Source organism: Chiloscyllium plagiosum, chromosome 27, assembly GCF_004010195.1.
Source record: "Chiloscyllium plagiosum isolate BGI_BamShark_2017 chromosome 27, ASM401019v2, whole genome shotgun sequence".
In the NCBI taxonomy this organism is placed as follows: Eukaryota; Metazoa; Chordata; class Chondrichthyes; order Orectolobiformes; family Hemiscylliidae; genus Chiloscyllium; species Chiloscyllium plagiosum.
Genome location: NC_057736.1, coordinates 34,620,407 through 34,641,341, shown reverse-complemented (window position 1 = coordinate 34,641,341; position 20,935 = coordinate 34,620,407). Strand labels below are relative to the sequence as shown.

At 39.8% G+C, this 20,935-nt stretch overlaps 1 protein-coding gene across 2 annotated transcripts in view; it reads left to right on the top strand.

Moving 5' to 3' along the window:
• The window catches only part of angpt2b (angiopoietin 2b), a 247,463-nt gene that overhangs the window by 203,360 nt on the left and 23,168 nt on the right, over positions 1-20,935 (top strand). For both annotated transcript variants that reach the window (XM_043717869.1, XM_043717870.1), the window contains one exon: positions 16,035-16,165. In XM_043717869.1, coding sequence (XP_043573804.1) covers positions 16,035-16,165 — 131 coding nt within the window. The remainder of the gene's footprint in view (positions 1-16,034; positions 16,166-20,935) is intronic.

Sequence of the window (20,935 nt, the reverse complement as noted above, 5' to 3'; positions counted from 1 at the left end):
TTTCTCAGATAATGCAAAAATTCAATCTTCAGAAATAATTTGAGTATGCAGATTCTGATCTGATTTTCCAGTTCTCAAAAAGCCCAAGTACATATGATTGGACAGACCAGTCCTGATCAATGAATTATTTACCTTCTCTGTCTAAATGCAATTATTATAATGGGTCCAATGACACATGGACTGATTTTCTCTTTCATTGCTTAGATGGATAATAAGTGAGTTTTCTTTTTTCTAAATTTAAGACACATTAAGGATACACTAGCTGAAAAATTCCAAGATAATAGCTGAGGCAAGAAAGTACAACCCATACATTGATGTGTTTGCTGAAGTCACTGTTAGCAGTTAACACATGTTAATCGATTCTAGACTATTATTGGCAATTATTAATTATAGGAATTGTTGATTTTGGAATTAATGAACAGCCCCATCATCAAGTGAGGCAAATATGAAGTAACTTGTCATGTTTGTGTTCTAGCTAGAGCAGTTATATCACTCGGAAGGTTTTAAAACATTTCTGTGGAACATTTTGAAGCTGCGAGAGTTGAGCTCCAGAGACCCTCAGCAGGAGTACACTTGGGTACTCCCAAGGGATGCTGGTCTTTATCATTGTGAATCATGCAGTTTAAAATTTAACCAACAGAGCCAACTATAAATCCTGAAGTGCTGCACTTAGGATGTTTGTCAAAATGTCAAGCAGCAGATTTTCAAAAACCGCAACAGAGGAACATTGGGAATGAAAAGTCATGTGGAATCTGCTGTGGGTTTTTCAGATTACTTGGTCAACTTTCCCATGGCTTTGAGCAGCTCTGGGTTTCAACTTTCAGCTTATTGTCAAAACACTGTTCCAAAATGCAGTAATCTCCTTGGCCTATGCCATGTATGTGTAAGCCAAGTAATATAAACCAATAGAACATATGTAGGAACATACTTTCAATTTGTTCCCATTTGCTCTTTGCTCCTGTATTTCTCAAATAGAATGGCAACCTGTGTAAAACAGAACTAAGATTCAAGTCATCAACTTGAATCAACTGTTGTGGAAGTAGATTATACATTATATTTAGAATACCATTTTAAAACTAGCTTGGCATTTTTCTGAATCTGACTTATAATTACAAAATATTTTCTAAAGTTTTGCAATATTATCAAAGTTGTTCGGAATCCTGAAAGAAAAATGATGACATAGTGGTTAGCACTGCTGCCTCACAGCGCCAGAGACCCGGGTTCAATTCCTGCCTCAGGCGACTGTGTGGAGTTTGCACATTCGCCCCGTGTCTGCGTGGGTTTCCTCCCACAGTCCAAAAATGGGCAGGTTAGGTGAATTGGTCATGCTAAATTGCCCGTAGTGTTAGGTGAAGGGATAAATGTAGGGGGGAGGGTCGGTGTGGACTTGCTGGGCCGAAGGGCCTGTTTCCACACTGTCTGTAATCTAAAAACCCTCTTTTAGCTTTAAATGACTTGGTTGAACAATTAAAGTGTAGGGGCACCAAATCCTCTGCAGGTATACCACACATAAGATCTCGGCAACTGAAAACAGATGAAGCTTTGGAAGAATATTGAGAAAGTGGAACCAATCTGAAATGTGGAATTAAGAGGGATAAAAGGGGTCATGAAATATCTTTGGCAAACAGGATTATGGAAAATCCCAAAGCATTTATTCATATATAAGGAGCAAGAGGGTAACGAGAGAAAGGGTTAGCCCACTCAGGGACAAAGGAGGAAGGTTTTGTGTGAAGTCAGAGGAAATGGATGAGATTCTTAATGAGTACAGGTAGATGATCCTTTTTCCGAACATCCAAAAACTGGAAATCTTCAAAATCTGAAGGTTTTTTTTGTGAAGCTTTTTCTCATTAACAAAGTTGTTTGGCATGCAAACAGTTAACCCAAGTCAACACCCACTTGATGTGTGTCACTCAGGTGTGAGGTGTGGGGGCTTGACCAAGCACCGACCGTTATGTTCTTAATTAGACATCTGCTCCTCCTGTAAAATTTTTAAAAATTTCACCATTAAGCTGTCACTTATTCTGAAAACCGAAAAAAATCCGGACTCCGAAAAACAGCTGGTCGCAAGCATTTTGGATAAAGGATCATCTACCTGTACTTTGCTTTGGTATTCACTGAGCAGAGGGACATGATGGATGTTGAGATTAGATCTTTGACTACTCTAGGTCAAATTGGAATAAGGAGGGAGGAAATGTTGGCATTCCAAAGGCATTAAGGTGAATAAATCCCCAGGTCCTAATGGGATCCATGGGTTACTGAGGGAAGCAAGAGAGGAAATAGCTGGGGCTTTAACAGATCCTTAGGTGGGTTGACCATGCTAAATTGCCCAGAGGTGAAGGGGTAAATGTAGCAAAATGGGTCTGGGTGGGTTGTGCTTCAGCGGGTCGATGTGGACTTGCTGGGCCGAAGGGCCTGTTTCCACACTGTAAGTAATATAATCTAATCTAATCTAAACATGGGTGTGGTCCTGGAGGATTGGAGAATTGCTAATGTTATCCCCTTGTTTAAGAAGAGTAGCAAGGATTATCCAGGTAATTATAGACTGGTGAGCCTGATGTCCATGGTAGGGAAGCTGCTGGAGAAGATACTGAGGGATAGGATCTATTTACATTTGGAAGAAGTTGGGCTTATCAGTGATTGGCAACATGGTTTTGTACGGGGAAGGTCATTAATAGCATTTTTTGAGGAAGTGACAAAGTTGATTGACGAGGAAAGGGCTGTAGATGTCATATACAGAGGAATCTTGATTATCCGACTATCAATTATCTGAATTCCGGATTATCCAAAGAAGATCTCAAGGTGCCGATAGAAACATTACATCAAAGAGGTGTTACCAACACTGATTGCGTGTTTTGTTTACAGTGATTAAAAGTGAACTTGGCTTATTGAAATGATGCTGAGAACAGTCCTGGACATCGATGGGAGCCCAGGCACCATCTCCAAATGACTGACCTCTCACCTTCTCTCCCCACACTTTCCCTGGAGTTCTACACAGAGGTGTACCCTAAACTCCCCTTCCCCAAATAACAACATTGTCGGTACAGGGCAGAGTGGGAATTTGTCAAAATATTGTGTGTATGGCTGCACGTGTGTGTGTGTATCTGTGTGTCTGTGTTATTTTGAGACTCACTCTCCAAAGGCAGCACCAGACTTGCTGCTGATGTCCAGTTCAGCTGCCATCTCCATTCCGTTGCTTCATTTTGTTCTGGTGTCCCACTAGGGGGAGAAGGTATAAGAGGCATCTGGCCACTTCACTCCATTGTGTGGAAATGTGGAGAGTTGAAAGCACACAGCAGTTGGCGGGGGGGGGAGGGGCAGGGTGTGTAGGTGTTGTGCTGTGAGACAGTGGCCTCAGCAAGTGCTCACTCTGTCAATCTCATTGAAGTGAAGTAGCAGTGGGGAGAGGCTGCAGCAATGCTGTAGGTCCCTTACACACAAGTGTGTGTCTATCAAAAACAAAACTAAGACAGAGAGAGGGAGCAAGGCAGACAGAGCGAGGGAAAAGGAAAAATTAGGAATCAGCGAGTCCCAGAGGAGAGGCATTGAATCAGTTATCCGAATAATCAAATATCTGAACGAAATACCTTGTTCAGGTAATTGAGGTTCCTTTGCATATGGACTTCAGTAAGTAGACCACTAGCTGGGCAACAGAGAGTAGTAGTGGAAGTGAGTTTCCCAAAATGGAGAACTGTGACCAGTGGTGTTCCACAGGGATCCATACTGGGACTACTGTTGTTTGTGGTATACATAAATGATTTGGAGGAAGGCATAAGTGGTCTGCTTAGCAAGTTTGCAGATGAGACTAAGATTGGTGGAGTAACAGACAATGAAGGGGACTGTCAGAGAATGCAGCAGAATATAGATAGATTTGAGACACTTACCACACTTTTAGAAGAGACCATCACACACACACCAACCACCATCAATCACATTACCAACGAAAACATCATGAAGCTAGTGGACCTGTGCCTCACCACCCACTTCACCTTCAACAACATAGTCTACAAACAAACCAATGGCACACCCGTGGGATCTTCGCTGTCAGGATTCATAGCAGAAGCGGTAATGCAAAGACTAGAACAAACAGCCCTACCAACCATCAAACCAAAAATCTGGGTCCGCTACGTAGATGACACCTTTGTCATCACAAAACGAAACAAGATAGAAGAGACATTTAACATCATCAACAATACCCTCATAGGCATAAAGTTCACCAAGGAGGAAGAAACCGACAACAAACTCGCATTCCTGGACATCACAGTAGAAAGAAAGGACAACGGAGAACTACAAACCTGCGAATACAGAAAATCGACAAACACTGACCAAATACTTAACTACACCAGCAACCATCCCAACACACACAAACAAAGCTGTATCAGAACACTATTCCAACGAGCCACCAGAGACTTTTGAAAAAACTATGAGTAGGGAATAGAACTCGAGTGGTTCCATTTCAACAATGAATACAAGAAAATAATTAGGATGAGAAATTATTTAAAACTAAACACTCGTGAATTAACAGTGTTTTAATTAAACTTCAGCACGGATGAAAAAAGCCACCATTTCAACTGGGACAAGACATCTATCCTGGGACAGGCTAAGCAAAGACATGCCAGAAAATTCCTCGAGGCCTGGCCCTCCAACCACAACTCCATAAACATACACATAGATCTAGATTCCATCTATCAACCCCTCAGAAAACAAACAGGAAATGACATCACCACAAACCCCAGGAATCCCATCCAGGAGAAAGATATAAATAGAAAGCAGGAGACAACAGCTTTGCTTCACTTGGAAGTCACCACTGATGATGTTATATAGCCAGGTAATGAAACGTCTGGATATCAAACCTACAGCTTAGCGAGCAAACCTACACCCTAAACCTCAACCTGAGCTACAAACCTTCACAAACCTTACATAGATTGGAGAGTTGGGCAGAAAGATGGCAGATGGAGTTCAATCTGCGCAAAAGTGAGATGATGCATTTTGGAAGATCCAATTCAAGAATGAACCATATGGTAAATAGAAAGGCCCTGCGGAAAATTGATGTACAGAAAGATCTGGGTGTTCAGGTCCACTGTACTCTGAAGGTGGCAATGCAGGTTAAGAGAGTGGTCAAGAAGGCATATGACATGCTTTTCTTCATCAGATGGGGTATTCAATGCGAGAGTTGGCATGTCATGTTACAGTTGTATAAGACTTTAGTTCAGCCACATTTGGAATACAGCATACAGTTCTAGTCACCACATTACCAAAAGGATGTGGATGTTTTGGAAAGGGTGCACAGGAGGTTCAACAGAATGTTGCCTGGTATGGAGGGCACTGGCTATAAAAGGAGGTTGAGTAAATTAGAATTATTTTCATTAGAAAAGCAGAGGTTGAGGGGGGACCTGACTGAGGTCTACAAAATCATGAGAGGTATGAACAAGGTGGATAGCAAGAAGCTTTTTCCCAGAGTTGGGGACTCAATTATTAGGGGTCATGAGTTCATTGTGGGAAGGGAAACGTTTAAGAGAGATATACATGGAAAGTTCTTATGCAGAAGATGGTGGGTGCCTGCAACGTGTTGCCAGCAGAGGTGGTAGAGGCGAGCACGATAGCGTCATTGTATCTAGACAGATAAATGAATGGACAGGGAGTAGAGAGACACAGATCCTTAGGAAACAGGTGTCAGCATTAGATAGAGAATCTGGATTGGTGCAGGCTTGGAGGGCTGAAGGGCCTGTTCCTGTGCTGTAATGTTCTTTGTACTTTGAATTCAGAAAAAAAGATTCATGAATTTTCAAAAGAAACAAGTCCACTGGAAACCATTGCTCTATCTAAAAATCTCTCATGTTGAACTATGCTTCATAGAGGACTATGATCCCAGTAACTAACAATGTTGCCAGGGGACACTGATCTTCAGAGGTGGAGAAAGTAAATATTACATTGCCTTAGAGGAAGATCAGGAAAATAATCCCAAAAATGCTCTCCCCAACCTCCATTTAAATACACTGGAAGAGTCAGTTGCAATTAATTTGTAATATTTTCAAATAGGTGCGTCACTTAACCAATGTTATTTTGATATGCTCCAATAGCACACACCACATGGTTCGAACAAAACTTTTGTGTTGTACTTACTTGTTACCGAATGGGGATCAAAGTATAGCTTTTGACTTTTATATTGTTTTTTTGGGGAATAATAGAAGTTCATGATAAAATTGAACAGACAATAAAAGTTTAATGAGAATGATTGCAAATCAGTAATCTGCAAAGCAGTAATCTCGTTAAAGACTTCAACTGCAATATATTTGAGATAATATTGAAATTGCTGTAAGGATCAGCCTTTTTAATGAATTCCACCTCACTCATGGATTTGTTCAATGCAGTTTTTGTTTCCGCTTGGATGTATAGTGAGATCCACATTGCAGGATTAACAGATGTGAGGTCATAATCATCTGTTTAATTTAGTAATCATTCATGATTTTTTACCTGGTACCAATAGTTATAATTATGTTGTGGTAAGAAATTCTGCAACACATATTGCAAAAAAAACATGTTGGATAATATCATGTTGGATAATATATTTTGTTTAGTGCCAAACTAAACATGGCGGTTCAGTGGTTAGCACTGCTACCTCAGCGCTAGGGACCCAGGTTCAATTCCAGCCTCGTGTGACTGTGTGGAGTTTGCACATTCTCCCCGTGTCTGCATGGGTTTCCTCTGGATGCTCTGGTTTCCTCCCATGGTCCAAAGATGTGCAGGTCAGGTGAATTGGCCATGTTAAATTATCCAACATGTGTAGGGATGTGTATTAGTCAGGGGGTTACTCTTCAGATGGTTGGTGTGGACTTGCTGGGCCAAAGGGCTTGTTTCCACACTACAGGGATTTTATGATTTGCTCACGACAGAGCTATTTTTTAAAATATTTCCCTGAAGGTACTGATTTTCATTTCGATTCTTTGGGTTTGCCCTTCTCTGACATACTTGTAATCCTCTATTTATGCTGTCCATCTCATCGCACAGTTGTTTGGAAAGAAGTTAAATATGATAGCATAATGGTTATTTTACTGGACTTGCAGTCCTATAGCCTGCACTAATGCTTTGGAAATACAAGGTCAGCTCCCATCATGATAGCTGGGAAATTGAATGCTGATGTATTAATCAAATGTAGAATTAAGAAGTTACTATCAATAATGGTAATGATAAAACTCTTGGATTATTGTTCTATTTTTTAAAGAAAGACACATCTGATTCACTTTCAGGAATGTCATTTAAGAGAGGAAGTCTGCTATCCTTACCTATTCTGAAATATATAGATAACTCCAGTCCCACAGTAACATGACTAATAACTGGATTTTGGATTTGAGTCACAGTGGTGAATTATTAACTCTGTTTCTCACTGCAGATGCTGCCAGACCTGCTGTGCATTTCCAACATGTTCTGGTTTTCTTTCAGGCGTCCAGTATCTGCAATATTATATTTTTGTGTAAACAATTGATTCTTAACTACCCTCTGAAATGGACTATTAATCCATTCCATTGTGTTCCAAGTGGTGACTCTCAAATGTCGTAAAGGCAGTTAAATAAAAGCAATAATTAATGGCCAGACCGGTGAGATCTATATCCCATGAATGCATCAATGGAGAAAAGGTACTTCAGGACCTTGGTTTAATTCATGTATTTAATGTCTCATCAGTGTCTGTTAATCCTTCTGCAGAATTATTGGCCAAAATCACAGTCTGACTGTCACAGTTACATGCTTTCCACCCAAATACACGAGCACTGTTGAAGTTAAAGTGTATAATGATGATTGAACATTGCACATTGTTCACTATGAGTCTGTAACAATTATATCTACTGTCGCAATTTGTTAAGATAATTACATTTTAGGGAATTTACATTGAAAAGATAACATACATGCATGTTTGATTTCATTTAAACTATTTTTCATTTCTTTTCCTAATTTATGTTGCCTAACTACAACTGAGGCCAGTACACACATTCCTTGCCTGATTTTTCTCTTCTTAATCCTTCCCCTTCATTTCATGAGCTGAAAGAGGGGACAGCCTATTCTCAAGTCAACTATTTTATCTTTGTATTGAATCATGGGTTATGGTCATAGAGTCATAGTCACAGAGTATAAAAACAGGTCCTTCAGCCCAGTTGGACCATGGAATGGGTTCCTCTTTGCCCTTTGGGCCTTTTCAATGCTAAAATAAAATAGTCAAGTCTATGGCTATCATCATACATATTGTCAGTGCGAATGCTTCACTGATATCCACGTTTTAAGGTGAAATGGTAACGAGTTTTGAGAAGATTTGGAGCTCAGGTTGAGGTTCTGGATATAGGTTTGCTCGCTGAGCTGGAAGGTTCATTTCCAGATGTTTCATCACCATACTAGGTAACATCTTCAGTGGGCCTCTGGCAAAAAATGGTAAATCATAGAACAGCAAATTGAATTCAAGCTTGAGTTGCCTCGATGGTCATTCAGTACTGTAACATTGTGTGTATTAGTGAGCACTCCAATTTCAATTTGAGCAAAAAAGATAAAATAGAAGTAGGGAGATTACATTTAAGTCTATTTGAAAGGAAATTACAAAATCCTTCACATCTCTCTGGCAGCATCACTACTGGTTTGTCTGTGGAAATGGTGATGCATGTTGTCTCTGTTTCCCAGAATACATTATATCTATTCAACATGTTTTAATATATATTAATACGCATAATTCTTTGTGTTTTGGTACATAACATTGGCAAGTAGGAGAAAAATAATTGGGACCCATTTGGGGAAAGAAGCTTTGTCATTAAATTAGAATCTGTCCAGAAGCAATAGTTTACCTTCATTCAGACATTCTGATAAGTCAGTAATTCTAAAGTTATAAGAACAAAGCAGTGTGCAAATGTTAATTTATTATTCAGAGAAGAGACAGGGGTTTGGAGAATTTACAGTAATATTACTTTGGCAGTGTAGTGGGAAGGGAAGAGATTTTAAATAGAAAAGAGACAGATTTACTAGGGTAGAGGATTAAAGTCTTAAAAGCCATATTCCTCACTAACCTTACTTCCAAAACAACCAATTCTGTTTTTTTATCTGAAGTGGGAAGGTGGGAAGGTAACTAATCTATCCAAAGAAAATGCATTGGTCTTTATGATAATGTGACCATGACCTTTAGTATCACCAATAATTCCAGCTTTGTCAGCCCTGATGCTTTGAGCATGAGAAACCACAGAGCTCCATTAAGGCAAGATCTTGGTAAATCGAGGAAATACATGCCTTTTCACTGCCTGGTGGATCCACGGTACCTGTCAATATTGGGCGGCTCCATCAACATATCCCTGATTCCAGCACTACATGTCCCTGATTTGCACCCAGGTATTCAAATCCAGCTCTTGTAATCCAAGGATCATGAACCCACTGCACCGATCCCACCCCATGTCCCCCACCCCCACCTCACCACTACCACCAATACCACCACACACTTTTCAATCAGGGTATAGACAGGGTAGATAGAGATAGGCTTTTTCCCAGGGTGAAGGATTCAATAACAAGAGGTCATGCTTTCAAGCTGAGAGGTGAAAAGTTTAAGGGGGATACAACCAGCAAGTACTTTACACAGAGGGTGGTAGGTGCCTGGAATTGTTGCCAGCAGAGGTAGTAGAGGCAGGCACGGTAGATTCAGTTAAGATGCATCTGGACAGATGCATGAGTAGGTGGGGAGCAGAGGGATACAGATGCTTAGGAATTGGGTGACGGGTTTAGACAGTGATTTGAATCGTCTCAGGCTTGGAGGGCAAAAGGGCCTGTTCCTGGGCTGTAAAATTTCTTTGTTCTTTGTTCTTTTCATTCAAAACCTAATCCCTTGGGATTGCCCTCCCTTTTTCCCTCCTGTGGGACTGGCATCTCCTCTCTATCACCTTCCCCCAACCCAAAACCTCCTCAAAGATCAAGTCCCCCGACTTCCATATTCTGCCACAAACTAACATCATCCGATTGCTTTCACCATCTCAGTTCACCTCTAACTGGAAGCCAAGTGTGACTCTGTGGTTGGCTTCTGGACAGGGAACCAGTTGATGACACCTTGTACATGATGTGGCACTAATATTTTCTGCTCATCTCTGAAAATGCTCATAATTTCATTTCAGGGTTTAAGGAGACCAGGTAACTGTTTGTCACTCAGTCTTCAGATCCTAGAAATCAGCCACATAGGCATTGTTTTGAATCTCTCTGGAATTGTATCACAGCAAGCAACTCATTTTTTTTAGATTTAGGTTTATTGTCGCTGAGTACAATGAAAGGTTTACAACTTGCCACTTATGGTGCCATCTTAAGTACAAAGGTAACTTGGTACACAATCTCAGTTGTAAAGCATAAAATAAGGAAACAAAGTTAAAAAGTTAAGCATTACAGTCCTTCTTACTAAAAATGGAAAAACAAAGAAACACAGTTAACAGTTCAACACCACAGTCGATGAGTGCCTTGCCATGCTGGGCTCACATTCCTCAGAGGGGCTCAACTTCCCTCGCTTTGGACTCAACCTAACCCCTATCAGCTGCTCTGGGCTGCCTGCTGTACCGCCTTGCAGCCTGCTCCTGCTCTCACTGCAGATGTGGTTTAACCACACAGCTTGTCTCCTGAGCCTCTACTGTCATTTAGTTAGATCATGCCAAAATAGCATCCTGTTTTGGCTTCACTGGTTCCATATGTTCTTAGAGAAATAAAAATCCACCAATGTCTGTTTGGGAATTGTCAACAGACCTGCCATCTCAAGAACTTTGTAGGGAAATAGAGTCCCAAATTTGAAGTGCACCTTGAATAAAGAGGTTAGGCTGGATTTCACAGCCCCTTGCTGTGGCAGGGGGCACATAAAATATACCTGTGGCAAGCCCACCACCTTCCCACACACCTCCCCAAACCTTGTCCCTATAATATTAAGGAGTAAGTATGGTGCCCAATAGGTCTCACAGCTTTAGGTCTAGTGTGGCCCTTAAGAAGCCAATTATTGCTGATTTAAAAGCCCATGTCCACCTGTCTTTCTGTGATATGATGGCCACTAGAAGTGAGTAAGCCATTTTCTCACCAGCTTCAGTGGCGTACCCCTGAGCATCTCAAGGACATTCCCCTCACCAACCCCTCTCATCTCACACATTGTGACTCCGAAAATCTTCAAAATCCAACGTACTCTTGTGCCTTCCTATGTTCCTTGATCTCTTTCAGTCCCACAGCCTGGAAATCAGTGCCCGTTGTTTCTTGTTTCCGGGATCGTATGAAGTCCCTGCAGAATACACCATTTTGTTATGGGACTATTAAAGCAATCAGGTTGGCTGGCACCTCTCAATAGCAGGACTTCCTCTGACTGAAAAGTAAAAGTCTAAATTCTTACCTCTTCCTATGGATGGTGGTCAAGGCCTTTTTTAAAGTCAGTCGGTTTGTGTCTGAATTTTCTTGGGGGGCATCGAGTATCGTTCCTGGGATCATTTTCTATCATTCCAGGGATCTGCATTGCACCTCATTAAAGACTATAATATCTTTCCTGGGGTGTTCTTCAAAGTAAACACAATAATTCAGATATATTCTGACTTGTTTTATATAACTGAGCTATAACGTCTTTGCAGTCCAGTCCTCTTGAGGTAAAGACCAACACTCCAGTAGCCTTGTAAATTAATTTTGTACTTGCCTACTCACTTTTAATGATTTCATACAAGTCTCAAAATCTCCTTGGTCCTCCACAGTTCCCAGGTTTTGCCATTTAGAGACTACATTGATCTATTGTGGACCCAAAGTAGATTACCTCACAATAAATTCATTCTGCCACAGGGTACTGTACATATTCCAAATCATATCCTTCAAGGATGACTTAATGACTTAGCAATATGTTTCTGCTTCGTGTTTGTTTTGGTTGCTACATTCTCAGTAATTGGATATATTAAAAACTGTGGGTTCAAAACTCATTCACACAGCACTGTTTTCTTCATGATATCAATGAAGAAACCCATGTGGGATGTTAATACATTATTAGCCAGTGGTGCTGTCAGCTCATGGGGAGTTTATGTAATCTGTAAAGCACAGCTTTGAAGCGGTATTATGTGAACAAAATTTACAAAAATGTTGATTAAAGGAAAACCCGCTGCTACTTTGAACACTTAAGTTGATCAACCTCATTTAACAAGCCTTTGGCTGATTGTGGGAGATAGTGAGTTCTGCAGATGCTGGAGAAGTCAAAGTTGATGAAGTGTGGTGCTGGAAAAAGTACAGCAGGTCAGGCAGCATCTGAGGAGCAACAGAGTCAGCGTTTTGGACTTGACCCTTCATTGGGAAGAAACCCCTCCCCTGACCTCATCTCTCATATGATGGCTTTCATTACTTGCATCATTAACCTAGATAAGAACAATAGAGTCACCAATGCCATTTTCTGTTAAGGCTTTTGCTCCTCCTGAACCGAATATTGGCCCCAAAACTGCCTTCTAATCTTCAACTGATTTCTTACCTTCTTCTAAGCTTTACATTCAAATTGTATTCTTCTAAAGTCCAATTTTTCTGTGCAGCATGCAACAAAATATTTAGGCCATGTTTTATTCCTTCATGGAACATTCTGTTGATCCATTTAGGACCAAGCTTCTTCATTCTAGATACTCAGATGTTTGCTTTTAAAGGGAATTCATTTGTTCTCAGCTGATGGTATTAAGTTACATTGAACTAATTACAAAGCACCTCATGGTATTTCTCTACGTTAAATGCACTATATAAATATTAGTTTCCATAGTCATTCCCTGTTTAATGTTTTTTAGTTCACTTACAATTACCAAGTCATGATATCTTTTCATTTCTTGAGTCTCTGAGGCATTGGTTCATGAAGCAATCATGCAGTAATTTACTAGTTTGAAAATCACTTGGGCATTCACAATTTATATTGGCTTGGCATAAATTTCCCATTAAATTTGAATGATTGATTTGGATACACATTGCTTATCGCTCCAGAAATGGATGGTTTTCCTATTCAGTTTTGATGGACACTACTATTTCCTCGGTATGAATTTTTTAAAACCACAAAAATAATACCTTGGTTAATTTCTTATGTTCCATGATTTTGTTTAACTTCCGAAGTGTTTCATTCATTTAGAGATACATCACCCTCTTTCCTTCTGTTCTATTTTTCTTAAGGATGCCAAATATCTTCTTTCTTGTCTCTAAATGTTCAGATTTTCTTGTGATTATGACAGCAATATTATCTGTGCACAGCTGAAACTGACAGATATTTTCAGAGTCCACATGCGTGCAGAATAACATGACAATTCAGAAATTGTTTACAGTCTGTCCAAGCTTCTCCAGACGACATGCAGTTGACGCCCCAAATTTCGAGATGTAATTTTTTATAGAATCCCCATAATGTGAAAGCAGGCTATTCAGCCCAACAAGTCCACACCAACCCTCTGAAGACCATTCCACCTGGACCACCCCCCTACTCTATCCCAGTAACCCCGCATTTCCCATGGCTAACCTACACATCTCTGAACGCTATAGGGAATTTGGCACGGTTAATCCACCTAACTTGCACATCTTTGGACTGTGGGAGGAAACTGGGGCACTCAGCAGACACAGGGAGAACATGAAAACTCCACACAGGCAGTCGTTCAAGGGGGGAATCGAACCCAGGTTCCTGATGCTGTGAGGCAGCAGTGCTAATCACTGAGCCATTGTGTAATGAGTGGTCAATTTATAGAATAAGAGAAACTTGCACTTAATTCATTTGTCTGACCTGCCCTTGAAGAAGTCATCAATTATTGAAAGAGATATGATTTGATTACTTACGTGTGGAACAGGCCCTTTGGCCCAACAAGTCCACACTGGCCCTCTGAAGAGCAACCCACCCAGACCCATTCCCCTACATTTACCCCTTCAATTAACACTACGGGCAATTTAGTATGGCCAATTTACCTAACCTGCACAACTTTGGACTGTGGGAGGAAACCAGAGCACCCGGAGGAAACCCACACAGGTATAGGGAGAATGTGCAAACTCCACACAGACAGTTGTCAGAGGTGGGAATTGTACCCAGGTATCTGGCACTGTGAGGCAGCAGTGCTAACATAACATGCTTTTTTTTTAAACAGCACACTAATCATTACTAACCACCTTCAATGACCTTGAAAGGCTAACTTACTTGTGGAATATCAAATTTCTCCATTATAACATCAAAATATTGCATTAAAAATATGTTTTGCTTCTATTTAATTTTTTTACCATTTATTGCGCTCTCTAAATTATAAGTGAAGGAATTTTGTACCTTTAACTTCTGTTCTATTTGTAAGAATATTTCAAATTGATTTGACTGGTTACCCTGTTTCAAGCAGCTGATCTCTGTAGATCCGCCTCTTTTAAAACTGGATTAAGATTAACTTTGGGAAAGAGGAAATCCTCCCCACTGAGATCATTAAATCTTTTGGGAAATGTTACGACTTTTGTTGGAGGAGTACACTGGACTGCGCCACAGCTGTACCAAAAGTGCAAATGTCTTAATCATCAAAAATGAATATTATTCCCTCTTTGTCACTGTTAACTGGAACAAAAGAGACTTTCACCAAGCATTTCAATAAACTGAAAATAGCATGTTTGTTACAGGCAGACCTATGCCTCAAACAAGTGATAGACTGATTATCAACACACACTGTTACTCACCCATCCGCCCCCCCCCCCCCCCCAAACATGCCTCTAGGCCATGACCTCTGCCAAATGTACTGAATTCATTTCTCAGCTTTTCCTCATTTAGCTTTCTAATTCTTTTTGAATCATTGGTTAAGAAAATATACTGTTGGTCTTCAATGCCCTGTTGACTTTGAATCTACATCTACTCGGAAAAGAAATGAAAACTAAACATTTATGAACACATGAAGGTGGCATGGTCGCTCAGTGGTTCGCACTGTTGCCTCAAAGTGGCAGGGACCAGGGTTCATTTCCACCCCCGCGCATATGTCTTTGTTGAGTTTGCACCTTCTCTGTGTCTGTGTGGGTTTTCTTTGGGGCCTCGGTTTCCACCCACAAGCCAAAGATGTGGTGGATTAGTGATGGGCAATGCAAGGTTACAGGGATAGGGTAGGTGGATTCTCGATGGGATGCTCTTTGAAGGATTGGTGTGGACTTGATGGGTCAAATGGCCTGCTTCCACAATGTAGGAATTCTATCGAACTTGGCATACTCTAGCAGAATCTAAACCATTAATTCAAATGATATGTCCATGCAAAGAATATTCACAGTTATATAAACTGTCTGGATCAAAGACAACAAATACTGGTCAAACAGAAGCCATATGCAGGAAATTGCAGCTATCATTCACCATTTGCTTAGTAATATATCTTCATAGTGTATCATTTCTGTTAAGTATGATATATTTTTGTGAAACATTTCTATTCAAGTGAAGGGTTGAAATATTTGACTCCTCATCATTAACGTGATGTTTTCTGCCCAATGCTTGAATAGTCCACAGTCGTTTGCAGCATATATGAAATAGCTTTATAGATAAACAACTCATGCCATATCAGTTGTCGTGTTGAAAACAAAAATATTCCGGTTGCAAGTGTGAATTATTCATTTTCTGGCCGAGAGAGGTTGATTATTAATCCTTCACAATTCTCAACTTGTTCAAAACCGTACTTGCTTGAGTTATTAGACTTAATTTTCCATAAATCTAGTGAGTAATTAAAGTGCAAATAAAGAGAATCTCAAGGTGGATAAGTGTAAAATACCAAAACAACACATGTCAAGCTGCGACTGATGGTAATTCACAATTCACTCTGGAACATTTGCACATTAGAAATGCTGCGCATTGTTCAGGTGCTATAATTATTACAGCAAAATCTGGAACAGTTATTAAGTAATTGCAGTCACAGAGATGTCAAATGTGCACAACTTGCAAATTTATTTTGCCTAGGTCGTATTAATAAATTGCTCTTTACTTCAGTTACTTAACAGCAAATGCCGGAAAAAGCATTTTTAATTGAACTAAGGAAAGGTCTGGCATTAGGATGCATTATTTCAATTCTCATCTGTTTATCTCACAGGCTCCACATAAAGGGTTACAGTGGAACAGCCGGGAGAACCAGCAGCCTCAGCCCCTCTGGTACAAAATTTAGCACCAAGGATGCTGACAATGATGAATGCGGCTGTAAATGCTCCCAGATGGCATCCGGAGGTAAGACAGAAGAAGTTCATTCTCCCAGCTATCTATTGTTTGTACTGGGAAACTGCTATCAAAACAGTACAGTATCATCAGTGTGATCGCTTGTATAAGAGACCAGGAATGCTTCTGTAACAACATTCAGAAAACAGAAAGCAAAATCAATAGAGAAATATAAAACATTTTCCCTTCCCTCCATAATGATTCTGGTGAGCATGTTGCAGTTTCTGTGTCTTATGCTAATCAAGAAGTGAAATATCTCTTACTAGTAAATGGAAACATTTTGATTTGCATTGACCACTCTTGCCAATAAATTCTTATTCAGATTTGGCACAACTTAAGCCAAGAGCTAAGATTTCCTGCATTATTTTCTAATAGAGGCAGTGTAACCACAATCTAATAGTTGCTTTATAATATGAAATGATTGTCCTATTTTCCACAAAATCCCTCATTAATTCTCTGTGATATTGACTGTTTGGTGTTGAGATGTTCTGCTGCAAATTTGTATCCTGTATGTAACTGAATGTGCAAACAGTTAAACTCACATCAATGAGTATATTACATCTGTCTTTACTGAAGAAGAGAAGGCTGCCAATGTTACACCAAAGGAGGTGGTAATAGGGAAATTGGATTGGATTATAACTGAAAAAAAGTGAGACATTTGAAAGCTTGGTAATGCTCAAAATGGAAGGGGCACCATTCCATTCCATTTAAATGCAGCCTCCGCTCATCTCCAAACCCAGCTTCTTAGATCCAGGAACACTCAGCCAATAAATTGTACACAAAGATTTATTTTGGTGGCAGGAATGAAAGGTGGAAATATAAACAAATGATATAATTTTAGACAAGTTTCAGGAATAGAAAGAGCTGGGGGTGTATATACATGATTCTTTGAAGAAGGTGTGATAAATCAAAAAAAAAGGTGTAGGTGGATTCCTGACTTTATAATTAGAAGCATATTTTATCAAAGTAGGCAAGTTACACTCAGCATTTATAAAACACTGCCTCTGCCCTCGCTGCAACATTCTGGGCAATACATTCCAGGCAAAAATGTTAAGGAATGAGAGAGGGTGCAGAAGAGATTCACTGGAATGGAAACAGGGATGAAAGTCTCTGAGTGAGATTGTTGTTATGAACACAGATGCTCATGTAAGAAACACGAACGGGGTAGACCATTCAGCCCATCCAGCCTGTTTCACTATTCAATAAGTCATGGCTGATCTGATAGTGCTGTGAATTTCACATTCTCATTGGTCCCTGATTAGTTTTGAATCCCTTGCTTAACAATCCCTTATCTACCTCTTATCTAATGTTTGAATCCCTTATCTAACTCTGATTTAAAAATATTTAATGATCTCGCTTCTCTCTGAGACAGAATTCCAAAGTTGGGAAACTGTCTGTGAGAGAAAAAATACTCTACTCATCTCTGTTCTAAACGGACAAGACCTAATTTAAAACGATACCCCCTTGTTCTGGACTGATGCAAAAGAGGAAGTATCATTTTGCACCCATTTTATTAATGCTATTCAAGATCTTATTCACTTCAATCCTTACACGTATCTTCTTTCACTTTTCTAAACTCCAGTGGAAGCTCAGTTTGTCCAATTTATCTTCATAAGGCAACCAACTCATCCAAGGTTTCTATCTCATATATCTTCTATTCAGTAATATCATACCACGTTCAAACTTCCGTTCCAGAGCTGAAAGGATGGTGTTCTCATCAATACGCTCTGTAAACCACTCGAGGATCCACAAAAATGACACACAGATGAATTGATATGAAAGTTGCTGTCAGGCACAACTTCAGAATCCCACATAGCACAAGACAAATTAGAGGGAATGTAGGTTTTCATACATTCTGTTTGAAACTGAGATAAATATAAATGGATCCTGAATTTAAATTTTAGCAGTTTGACAGTTTGTCAGGTATTAATTCGCATTGGATTGGATGTACACTTTATTCCACTTGACTATTTCTGGCTGGAAAGAATGAATCATAAGCCTTAAAATATGTTCTCGCTGTTTTAATTTTACACAATAACAGAATTCTGTAATATTTTTCCTGAAAAAAATAAATATACAGTGGAGCTAGAATATCACAGAAATAAACTTCTTCAAATCATGTATTGCTAAATTAGCCATTGCAATATCGTCATCAGTAATTGCTCACTGTTGACCTAACTGCATGCCAATGGTATCAAGCTGAATCAGCCACTATAAGCACAGAAATGGTTTAATTGTGACTCATAATGTTTTCAATATTAAATTATGAAGCAATGCCAAAGTAAATTTGAAAGGTTTCTTCAGATTCAAATGGCTTATGTTTCATCATCATTCTTCTCAGCCATTTATGCCTTGGAAGGCTTTGACTTCAGTTCAACCTTTACTCACTCCTTCCTCAATCAGTCCTTCTGGTGTGAGCCCTATCTTCACTCCAAGTCTATGGGGCATGTCGTTTGCACAACCAGCTGCACCATTCATCACAGTGTGATCATCTCATTATCAGGTCTCAAACATTATCGCTCTTCCTGGCTAAAACCACCCATTTCTCAAATCACCTTTTGAGATCAATGATAATCATCAAATTCTTTTGTTGCTACCAGTTAATTATTTTAGGATTAACCAAATTGTGTCCTATTTAAGGTTTATAACACCACATATACTCCATTCCAGAGACTGACACATTCCATTTCTGTGTTATCAACTAATTCTCTCCCAGTCAGTCCGGCTGACAGTGAAACATTCATCCACTCTCTTCTCACCACCAGCATCAATTATTTCACTGTTTCTTCTGACAAAGTTTCATCCTCCACCCCCTAGGAATGTCAATACGTTGAAAGCATTGCTGCCTGTATCCTATCCCTCATTAGGTCCAGCTCACAGGTCATCCCTATCTTTTCCAGCACGTATTCACTCCTGGTGTTCCAAAGTTAAATTCTCAAGTGTATGCTTAAACTGTTCAAGATCTCACTCCTCCTTAACTGAATGTATGATCTTTCAGCCTTACAGACCTACAGTACTTATGTCAATCTAATATTGGCTTCTTGGGCATCAACTCCCTGGCATACTCTTTTCAAGCAACAGTGCCTTCAGTTGCGAGGGCTCCATGCATTGGAATTCTTCACTAACTCCTGTCCCTCTTCTGTACCCTCTTTTCTTTTAAGATTCTCCTGAAAACTGACCCTTCACTATGGGTTAAGTCATTCCTTCTAATAACGTTTTTATTAACTCATCATCTATTTCTCAGCAGCACCCTGGAATATTTTTGTGCATGAAAGGCACTTGTATGTCATGCAGGTGATTGTTGTACTTTTGGATATCCTTGAACTTCTCAGCTAGGTTATTGTCCTGCAATTAATCCAGGAAATGTTACTACTCTGTTTTTATATTATTTATTCATGGCATTTGGGCAATCCGGCTTTCTCTAATTGCTCTGGAGAAGGTGGCAGAAAGTGAACCAGTCTCAGTGAATCCACAGTGCTGTTAGGGAAGGAATTGGAGAATTTTGACCCAGCAGCATCGAAGGAGTCAGGATGGTGTGTGGCTTGAAGGCAAACATTCAGACAAAGTTCCCTCTAATTTTCATTCTGTCTACATGGGTCTTTGAAGTCCAAATGTGGCAGCGAATTCCAAAACCTGCAATCAATGCTGCAACCAGAACGCCAATAGTCATGTGCAGAACCTTAGATAGAACGTTGTTTGCAGGCAGTGGCCTTCCATGCTTCAGCTGCTGTTGACAGTTTAGGTGATCAAGGATACGGATTTGGAAGATGCTTTTGGGGCATGCAGACACAGGGAGAATGTGCAAACTCCAAACAAAGAGTCACCTGAGGTGGGAATTGAACCCGGGTCTCTGGTGCTGTGAGGCAGCAGTGCTAACCACTGTGCCACTGTGCCGCCCAAACCATATCATTAGTGATGCACAAAATATTTTCACGTTCTGCAAAAGTCTTATCCAGTCAGTTCAATTGTTTTTGTCCTTTTCTTCTCCCAGTTGAATTACATCCTACATCCCAACTTCAGTTTTATACATCCTTATAACATCTTAAGAATGCCTGTAAACATTAGATGATTAGAATATACCATCTTTAGAAATAGAACCAATAGGAAACCATTTCCCAACCAACCATACCCCCTCATAGATCCTGCTCCACTATTCAATAAGATCATAGCTAATCTGATTAAGTCCATTTCTTTTTCCCTGGCTGCCTCCCACGACTCATGACACCCTTCCTATTGCTCCTTAACAACAGATATCGGACCCAATCACCTCTGAGAATATTAACTAATCTAAGTAAATCCAGAATTTCTTCCATGTTTCAGTTTTCTCTGTTATTTATAAACTAACAATCATATAGATGGTTCTTAAGTTTGCTTTTGAAATATTCAGTCCATTATCTTGCTGGTATTGATATACAATTTATGAATCTATGTTTCACTGTATTGAATATTGGATACCATATAAAGTTGTTTCTAACTGAGTTGGACCATTAGAACATTCACTTCTTGATACCCGTCAGCACTTCATAAGTTTCATCCTATATCTGTCTTTGCAATGTGGGATTGGCCTTTGTAAAGTCCAGTGACTTGTTCACTTTTTGTACATTTAAGTCTAAATAGAAACTCTGTGGATATTAAAATACACTAATTATTCAACTGATGGAATGTGTATTCATCTTTTGTCACTACCAGCAATTACAGTTTTTTTAAAAAAACATTGTCTGTCATTTGCAAATTCCAGGTCCCTGCTATGTTCTTAGCTGGTTCCCTGAATTTCCTCTTTCT